Source organism: Tubulanus polymorphus, chromosome 10, assembly GCF_964204645.1.
Source record: "Tubulanus polymorphus chromosome 10, tnTubPoly1.2, whole genome shotgun sequence".
NCBI lineage: Eukaryota > Metazoa > Nemertea > Palaeonemertea > Tubulaniformes > Tubulanidae > Tubulanus > Tubulanus polymorphus.
This window is the reverse complement of record NC_134034.1, coordinates 3,726,403-3,736,221: the sequence shown is the minus strand read 5'-3', so window position 1 is coordinate 3,736,221 and position 9,819 is coordinate 3,726,403. Positions and strand designations below refer to the sequence as shown.

The 9,819-nt window shown below is 40.9% G+C and overlaps 1 protein-coding gene and 1 long non-coding RNA gene across 2 annotated transcripts; both read left to right on the top strand.

Annotated features, from left to right (window-relative positions):
- Window positions 1-882: 882 nt before the first annotated feature.
- Window positions 883-2,988, top strand: LOC141912126 (uncharacterized). The gene is made up of 3 exons (XR_012620127.1): window positions 883-922; window positions 1,395-1,728; window positions 1,901-2,988. It is a non-coding gene; the product is annotated as an uncharacterized LOC141912126 (long non-coding RNA).
- A 1,600-nt stretch (window positions 2,989-4,588) lies between these two features.
- Window positions 4,589-8,972, top strand: LOC141911775 (pyridoxal phosphate phosphatase PHOSPHO2-like). Its single transcript, XM_074802812.1, has 2 exons — window positions 4,589-4,653; window positions 5,326-8,972. The coding sequence occupies exons 1-2, from the start codon at window positions 4,628-4,630 to the stop codon at window positions 6,116-6,118; spliced, it is 819 nt and encodes a 272-aa protein (XP_074658913.1). The 5' UTR covers window positions 4,589-4,627; the 3' UTR covers window positions 6,119-8,972.
- Window positions 8,973-9,819: the final 847 nt, after the last annotated feature.

The window sequence follows — 9,819 nt, the reverse complement described above, 5'->3', positions numbered from 1 at the left end:
TTCCTTGTTCCTTATTGGGAGATGAATTCTCAATAAGTAACGGATGAACCGGTGACGAAGTTGAACCAGTAAAGGTGAAAACTGAATAAGGAACAAGTTACTTTTTCCTTGTTCTTTATTGGGAGATGAATTCTCAATAAGTAACGGAATAAGCTAGGGAATAAGGAACTAGTAATGAACTTCACTGGGGTGAAATAGGCTCCTGGATCCACCACTGTCAACTGGAGTACTTAAAAGCTCTTGGTAAAGGACATGCATCTATACATATCTCGACATCTAATTCGATCAAAAGTTTGTGCGGGACTCTTAGAGCAGATTTTAGCATTGCTTTTGGTAAACGCAACATGTGGTGTATTCATTTGATTTCAAAATAACCTCGTAGGAAACAAAAGCGTTTTTAATTGAAAGTGATCGTTGTTTCAATTTATTTGAGATATCATTCACAAATGTAATACGCATATTCGTAATAATGATACTTTTTAACGTGAATCATTTTGTGTCAAAAATCATGATCTATATTGCTCCAAATGCGTATCTACTCAAATAGCAAAAATGAAAATAATCATCAAACAAAGGCTTTTATTGTAAAATATAATATTTTTACTTGTATTCAAAACTACCGAAAGTTCATTGAATGCGAATATGAACAATATGTTACGTACGCCCACAGGATGTCTGGACGTGAATCAATCACTTAATAGGAATATTATGAACCGGTAGAAATAATCAATTTGTTCGATCAAATATGATTAGATGCCTCATTCATAGAAAGTCAGTTAATGTGGCCTCATTTAATTTGTCATTTTTAACCCCATTCGTTCGGTCTGATGAGGAATTATGAATAAAACCCCTCTGACACTACCCAGACGTCAAATCCCCATCGCAACTTGAAGGGAACGTGGTCGAAACAAAATAGCAAATGGTAAGTGAAATTGATATATTGATGCACAATTAAATTGAAGTTATCATTTTCAAGTAGGTTCAAACTACTGCGTTCGCCCGGTATCAATCATAGGCCAACGGTGTCCCGGATGTCTCAGGGTTGAGGAGGAATAAAGGGCACGTTTTTAGGGGCGGATCCAGGAATTGGGGCCCAAAACTGCACCTTGGTGTTTAAACATGTACCCGGTATATTAGCACCAGGCGCCGCACAAAGCGTCTTAGGAGGTCTGGGGCCCTCCCACAAGAAAATTTGGGTTCATTTTCTGGGCATCGAGCGGTTCTAAAACACAAAGACCAGCAGTAATTTGTGAGTTGGCGAGCCAAACAAGCTGGTTCAAGGTAATCTCGACTGACTACGAGTCTAACTAACCCCGTGTCAAAGTTATATGACTATGAGGACAAAACCGGTCCTGTTACGATAAACTATGAATAATGTTTTGAACATTTTTCAGAAGTTTTGCCATTCCGTGGTCGTTGTGTTGCTGTTTACTTCACTGTACGTAAATGCTGAAGACTGGGCTAATGATTTTGACGGAGTTCTAGATTTCCACTGTCCAACTGGTCCGCTCGATAAGAAGCACCCACAGTAACTATTACGAAGACAGAAGATTTGAATTCAAATGTAGGGCTGGGTACGTCAACGATCAGTGCGCCACCTTGGATTTTGTGAATACTATGGATAACCAGATGAACTACGTCTGCCCGAATGGTGGTATTCTAACCGGGGTGTACGCAATCCATTCCAACTATTACGAACACAGAAGATTCAAGTTGACCTGCTGCGGGGTATGTGCGTTATTTCATATTTCTTGATTGAATTGATTTGGAGTCGCTTCCTTTTGATCACTACACGGAGCACGTCCACTGCAGCGTGCAGTCACGGGAAGCATGGCTGCAGATAAACTGTTATCGCGCCGTTATCGACCACAGTTGATATCATTTTCATAATCTCTTTTAGCTGATTACAAATGCTGGAGTGAGTTGTGCTTGGACAGGTTATCTGAACGCTTTGGATAGAGACCTCAATCACGTAGTATCCTCTGGTAGCGCTATTGTTGGAATGGCTAGTGCCCATAGCAACCGGGCTGATTAAGTTGCATCGATGAAGATAAACTCGCATCCAAAAGAAAAAAGCTATGAGAATCTTTTGACGTTTCGATGCAAATGATGACCCATTCATTGGTAGAAGATAGCATTTGATTCGAAATTTCAAATTACTCTCATAGCTTACGTACCGTTATTCTTCCAATAAAGACACTACCCCGGTACCCATGAATCGAAGAAATCGTGTCGTGTCCGGATCCTTGAGGACCATTTTGACTGGTCACATCTTTTTTAGGGGGCTTTGGGGTATTAACTATGATGGATTGTTGCGACAAAACACGATCGGTTTCAACTGGTCGCTAATGGGCGTTTAGGCTAAGTTGGTACCTTGTTTCTCCTAATCGGCCGGGTCACTTATCTAAACTGCAATAGGATGTGTAATCAGTTCATTTCTATAGCTGCCGGAGGGGCGGTTCTAGGATTTTCCATGGGGGGTTGGTGTCCAATGAGAAAAAAGGCACTTTTTACGAAACACCACGTACTCCGGATAGTTCTTCACCATTTTAGGGGGTGCTTTCGGTCATTTCATGCGTTGAAAAAATATTATAGGTGGAAGAAAACCTTGGTCCAAAAAATTTTGGGGTGACATTTTTAGGGCACTTCAAATTTGAGGGGGGGTCCGAACACCTTGAAATCTCCCCTAGATCCACCCCTGTGCCGGGTCTCTTGATCATGATTTGTTTTCTAAAAAGTAAGTTATTCACAGGGTTAGGGCAGATCAAGGCGACCAGCCGGGTCAACTTTTAAGCGCGACAGAAATGAGAAACAAGTTAATTTGTTTTAGCAAGTCGATTTGGATCAAATCATTGATTGAATGTTGTTTTGTTTTTTTTTGTTTATTCAGAGATCGCCGGTTCAAAGTAAGAACATGCAAGTTCGGTACCACAAAGAAGTGATCGCGCATTCGATGATTCGTTCATAGATTTATTCAGATTTATATTTAATCGAATAATCATCTGATGAAATATAGATTCATTGCATTAGTTGTTTTGTATTTTGTGATTTCGTAACATATCCGATGTTATCACTGCTTCATTGATTCATGTAATTTGATTAGTATTTTGGCAAGCATTGAATGACGGCAGTTCTTCCCTTTTGGTGCTAGCGATCTTATATACTTGTCAGCGATATCACAATGGGCAGAACTCGCTCACCGTTCTTTTAGGCTGAATTGAACCGTTGTTCCATTCGTTACCAGAATACGTGATGTTTGTAATTTTTCTGAATACCCAGCCCCGATTCACCTTTCCCGATACTTAGTTCTCGATTTCTCAACCTGCACTTTTATCGCTACTGACTGTTTTTAACTCGTCTATTATCGCAGAGATCATATATTGTATTGATTCTTGGTATATTTGTGATTCGAAATTAAGTGTCGACACAGTCCACGCCCACGTCGTTGTCTTCAAATCATCGTAAATGTGGGGAATACCTCGTGGTGCCCACTATACTAAATCCGAGAGTAGCCGTGAGTAACCGGGTTCGAAGCTAGGATATAGGTGTTTACTTATAGATTCCTTGTTGCGACATTCAGTCAACTCAGAATTAGCATCGGTATCAATAGGAACGGGTACGAACCTAGAAAACCCCAGTTTATCCTACATTTAGCATCTAGACCAACCTTGAGATCGACATACTAAAGTCTATTTATTAATGTATGAGACCTTTTTTTCGCGATATCTTGCTTAATATTTTTTTTTAGCTCCGTTTATCAGTGTTCTTCATTGTGACGCGTTTAGGCGATCATCTCTTTTAGCAATCGTTACCAGTTTGCAGGCCTACATACATAAATAGCAGATGTCTTATTGGAAGAACTATGGGCAAAAGATCTGCTATCTCAGCGAACCCTTCATCGACGAAGGTCCACTCTGTGCGTACCGGCTTAAAAGAAAGTTTAAGCATTAATTTACAAGGTGCGCTCATTGGTGACACCTTTTCCCGGTTAGTTGTCCTCGTTCAAAAAAACTTTCAAATTCTAAAAAAAGTCGAAAGGATTACTAAAAAGTTGACGAAATTATGTTGACTGCGCCAACTACATGCACGAGGGCTACATTATCTGAGTCAATAATCGTAGGCTCGTATATTACGGGGTTCGGGGGGTTCATTCAAGTTGTCCGCTCAGATACCGGCCTTAAGAAAATTTGAGCATCAATTTCAAAATATCCACTCATTGGGAACATCTCATTCGTTTTCGTTCAAAACAAATCGCACATGTTTTAAAAAAAGTATCGATATGAGAGGCAGATTCACTAACCACTAACCGTCATACTTACTTTTGGTGAAGAAAAATGTAGCCTTTCGGCAGAATGTCCGCTTTTAGCAAAGCTACTACTACCGATACCAATTTAACTCCTTCAACTATTTCCAACTCCTAAATGCAAAACAAATACTTCGGAATCTTTGTAACTCTAATTCTACGGCGACTCTTCGTTATATTATCGACATTCACCGTGAGACCGTTAAAATTTCCAGTCACTAGCGACATCTGTATTGAACTAAAACTAAACGGTGGCACGTGAGGTCGCAGTGAATCTCAAGGTCGTCGTCCCCTTTACTCGTATCGTATCGATCTGCGTTTTTAATGTTCGCTGCTGTTGTTGCTGCTAGGTGAGCGCTTGATCAACGTGATGATTTTAGAATTTGTAACCGCTGACCCATCAGCCTGGCTAACCCCTGGGTTCCTAGACCCCCGGGAAGTGCATTGGGCCACAGGCACTCGCCGATGGGCTTGGGATACAGTTGCTGGGGTTTTTGATGATAGTGTATCTGTGTTTTGAGACTGAGTGGTAATTCTGCAATAAATCCGTGAAGAAATGTCTTGGTACTGATACGTTTAAAAAGATAATGGCCGCTGGCTCCACACACGACGACCTCACAAAACACTGACAAACTTCGTTTTTCAATCTAAAATTAAAACTTTTATTTTATATGACACTTACTAGTGATATGACAGATATATATCCTATTATTCCATCCGACTGTGAGACACTATCAATTTGTGAAACGTCCTTATTTAGTAATATAAATCTTTTATATTACTAAAGACGTTTCACAAATTGATAGTATCTCACAATTTGATTTGGCGTAGTAAGTACCCCTGAAAACCACAAGTTTGATGATGTTAAGTAACCTTTTTTTGTCATAGAAAGATTTGACATAGAAAGTGCCCGCCCCATAATTAATAGTGAGTGCCCTTATAATACAATCGGAACCCCCTCGATATAGGGCTGAGGATCCGCCCCTAAATAATCAACCGCATTATCGTAAATTATTTTCCAGAAATTTTTCAACGAAATTCCACGCGGGACGCGTCGATAAAATGCCGCCGCTGCTGAAAAAACTGCTCGTCATCGCCGACTTCGACCACACGATAATCGACGCGAACAGCGACATCTACGTGAAAGATCTGCTACCAGGGGGCGTCGTTTCGGACGAGATCGAACATCTATACACGAAGCGCAACTGGACGCGTTACATGGGCGAGATATTCAAGCGCCTGCACGCGAACGGCGTCGGCGAGGCCGATTTAAAGAATCACGTCGCGTGCATGCCGCTAGCGCCCGGTATGGACGAGTTGATTTCGTTTTTGCGACGTCGTAAGTCGGACGTCGAAAGCGCGATCATCTCCGATTCAAATTCGACGTTCATCGGCTGGATTCTAGCCGACCGCGGCGCCGAGGACGGCGTCTTCGACCGCGTATTCACGAACCCGGCGTCGTTCGACGCCGATGGACGTTTGGAGATCGCGTTCTACCACGAACAGGACTGGTGCGACCTGAGCACGATAAACATGTGCAAAGGTCACATAATGGACGAGTTCGTCGCCGAGCGCAGACGCGCCGCGCCCGACGGCGTCGACTTCGAGAAGATCGTCTACATCGGCGACGGCGCGAACGACCTGTGCCCGGCGTTACGGCTCGCCGAGTCGGACTTGGTGTTCGCGCGCAGGGACTACGCGTTGCACAAAATGGTTTTATCGAAAGCGCCCGAATGCGCCGAGTTGAAGGCGACTGTCGTTCCGTACGATAGCGGCCGCGAGATCGTCGAACGTCTATCGAAGTTATTCGACTAATTTAATGTAAAATTAATAAGAGATAGATTTTTGCGTGTACAGCGGAACCTCGTCGCAGCGAACTTCGCGGGACCAGAAAATATATTCGTTAGTTCGTTACAGTCAAATCCCGATATACCGCGCCCTCCCATAAACGGCCACCCCCGCCTACTGCCAGGTTTTCTCAATGTACATCCTTATACTTACACATAGTAAAACACCACCGATATACCGCCATACCCTCTACCGCCATACTCTCTATACCGCCATACCCTCTATACCGCCATACTCTCTATTCCGCCATACTCTATACCGCCATACTCTCTATACCGCCATACTCTCTATACCACCATAATCGTTCTGCACCGACATGGGTATATCGGGAGTTGACTGTATATCCAGCGATATTAAATTGATTAAATTGTCTTACTTTGAGACGAAATTCTATATTTGCCATATATCTGATGAATCGTTGTATCAGAGTTCGTTATAACAAGGTTCCACCATTCTATCGATCTGCACACCCTGCTGCTGCACTACTCTCTCAGATATAACACAGTCAAACCCGCTTAATTCGGATCGGTTTATTCCGGATCCCGATCTAATCCGGGTATTGTTTACAGCCTGTTTATCAATGTACGTCAGCAGTGTTCTTTGGTATAAGCTGGAATTTCATTAACCCTTCCAGTGCGTCTACACCGCAGTGCGGTGTATAAATCGGTGATGGATTTTGCTAGTACACCGTGCTGCAGTGTATTGATTTAATTAGTGATAATCTCTCAAAAAGGCAGCACCTGTCAAACATAGTGAAATATTAGTAACTAATGATACACCGCGCCACGGTGTAGACGCATTATAGTGTTTTTCCCGTTATTCCACGCACTAGGGTGGAATTTCTCCAGCACTATAGGGTATAGATTAGTCAGCACGGAAAGGGTTAAAGGGGCTACAATCATTGTTCGGTGTATTATATTGAAGCAGCGAGGCTTTCGATAACCCCCGAAAACAGAACAGACGGTATAAAGCTTTATTTTGGTACGATGTTCTATTTTTCACATTAGCTCAATATATTTAATAGCAATTATCAGCAGATAGTGATATCTACTCTCTGGTAGAGGGACAAGATATTTAAGAGGGCTGGTTGAGTTTCAGAGGGGTGTATACTATGTAACATGTTGTGGTGTACTCAGTCGTGTTTCATGTTTAATACAGTTTTCTCGAGTTAGTTGTCGATGATTTGATTGGTCCAAAATGATCCGATTTAATCTGGTTCTTCTGAAGATACTTCTTCAAAAACTTCATTCCTTCAAAAACTGATCGTCCACTCTTCGCAGCGTGTGTTCAACCACATTTTGAATTGATCGAACTAAAAACACCAGACAATAGACATTTGTAACATCACACTTTCAAAAACCGATCATCCACACTTCACATGTTCAGATTTTTGCCCGAGATGTTTTCTCTTTATATTGAAAACAAAATGTTTGGTAGTTTGTAGTTCTACATATATAGCCTAGATATGAGCACACATAAAACATGTTGTCTACGCGGGGGCAGATCAAGGGCCCTATCTTGAGGGGGCTCCAAATTGAATAAGGGCACTCACTATTATGGGGGAGGGCACTTTCTATGTCAAATCATAGCAAAAAGGGTACTTAACATCAAACTTGTGGTTTTCAGGGGCACTTACTACGCCAAATCATGCCAAACAAGGACAATTTTACGTCAAATCCACGGATTTAGCGGCATCTCCAAGGGGCATGGCTCGGCAGTATTCCAGAACCCTTGGAACCCCCCTAGATCTGCCCCTGATACCTCACACTATACAACAGTGAATATCTGATACGGTGTAGTGCATCGAAACCTATGCTTGATCCGGTGTTTTATGTTTAGAATTTCTTATACTTTCTTCACTCAAATGTTTATGCTGATAATGAACTAGGCTGTAGAGATGATGAGTGTTACATTTGCATAATACAGGGTATGGTAACTAAACGCTTAGGGACTATAAGTTAGCATTTCTATATATATGTCAATCAGGACCTGCCAATTTTACTATGGTGATCAAGGAATCCACTTGTGGCAAGCAAGGATCCACCAGGTGTCGCTAGTGTGCAGTAGGACATCAACTAGTGTAGCAGTAGAGGATTCCACTTGTGGCAAGTGAAGATCAAATTGAAATGAAATTGAAAAGAAAGAATTGATGAGTTTTCTCCGCTGAAATAAATCAATTGTCAATGGAAATGATACCATTCACTGATTATAAGAGTGAATCTGATATGTTTTTCAAGGCTTGCGATGTGGGTTTTGTGATCCTAAAAGAAGTTAAGAGTTGAAATGGAAATCATTTTGTGACGCCATCCGGTGGAATAGCTGGTTTTCTATCCACCCTTTTCCATGGCCAAATTATATTTTTGATTCAGTGTATGGACATGTACCACAGTTCTTCCATAAGTTTCGATCTTGAGATAAATTCAAGTTCATTTCCAATGTTTCTTGCCAAGTCAGTTTTTACTGTAAACTATAACACTAGGTACTGTCTATTAAACTATATAGCGTCAAACTCCACAGTAAAAGTTTTACGTAAATTTACTAATCATCAAAGTATTAAAGAACTTTTTTTTAAAATGATTTTGGTTTCGTAACCACGAAATTGCTGTTTGAAAATATTTACACCTTCTAATAAATGGACGAAATTATTATATTTTCATTTCTGATGTTTTGTGTTTTTTGACAGGACAAATAGTCTAATTCGCTTAAGTGTTGTTGAAGATGGGACCAGCGTTATTTTGATAAATCATCCAAATGATGACTTACACTTAGTAACTTGAATTGGACTAAAAATAGAGATATGACTTCAGTGATATATATTGACGGCTTCAGTGAGGTTGACTACAATCAATTACTTAACCCTTTCAGTGTGTCTACACCGCAGTGCGGTGTATAAATCAGTGATGGATTTTGATAGTACACTGCACTGCGGTGTATTGATGTAATTAGTAATTATCTCTCTTGAAAGATGGCAGTACACGTCAAACATAGTGAAATATCAGTAACTAACGATACACCGCGCTGCGGTGTAGACACACTAAAATGGTATTCGCGTTGTTCAACATACTAGGGTGAAATTATCCAAAATTTTCAAATTATCTCCAGCACTATAGGATATAGATTACTCAGCACTGAAAGGTTAATATTCAGATATTTGAATATGAGCTTGCTAGAAATTAATTGCGTCTTCGACTTATGCAATTAATCTGGATCACTTTGGATTGATGTACAAGGTAGGGTAAAAGTCCGCTTACTCTGGGTAATCTGATGAAAGTTCATGTGGTTTATGAGAAATCTGCAGTGCTCTGCAGAACCTCGTTATAACGAACTCAGATACAACAAATGTAAAACTGAACGAACAGATTTTCTTGTCCCGTGAAGTTCATTGTAATGAGGTTCCACTGTATTACATATCCTTCGCTCAAAATTAACCAATGAGCATTGAGATGGATCATTCATTTTTTACGTACGCATTAGGGGAGGGGGAGGGTTCAGTGCAATTGCGTACTGTAATACATAATATATATGGAAAAATGGCCGATTTAATAATGTACAGGGGGAGGGGGGGTTGAAAATTTTAAATTTCATGCGTAGGTAATAAATGAATAATCCCAGAATAAAGCGGAGTTAATGTTCACATTGCCGGCCAATCGGGAACTGAGTGTCTTTCC

Bases quoted from the DNA above. Each gene is read 5' to 3' on its own strand.
- LOC141911775 (XM_074802812.1), top strand. From the start codon at position 4,628: ATGTTCGCTGCTGTTGTTGCTGCTAG. The intron at 4,654-5,325 runs GTGAGCGCTTGA...ATTATTTTCCAG, and splicing joins GCTGCTGTTGTTGCTGCTAG to AAATTTTTCAACGAAATTCC.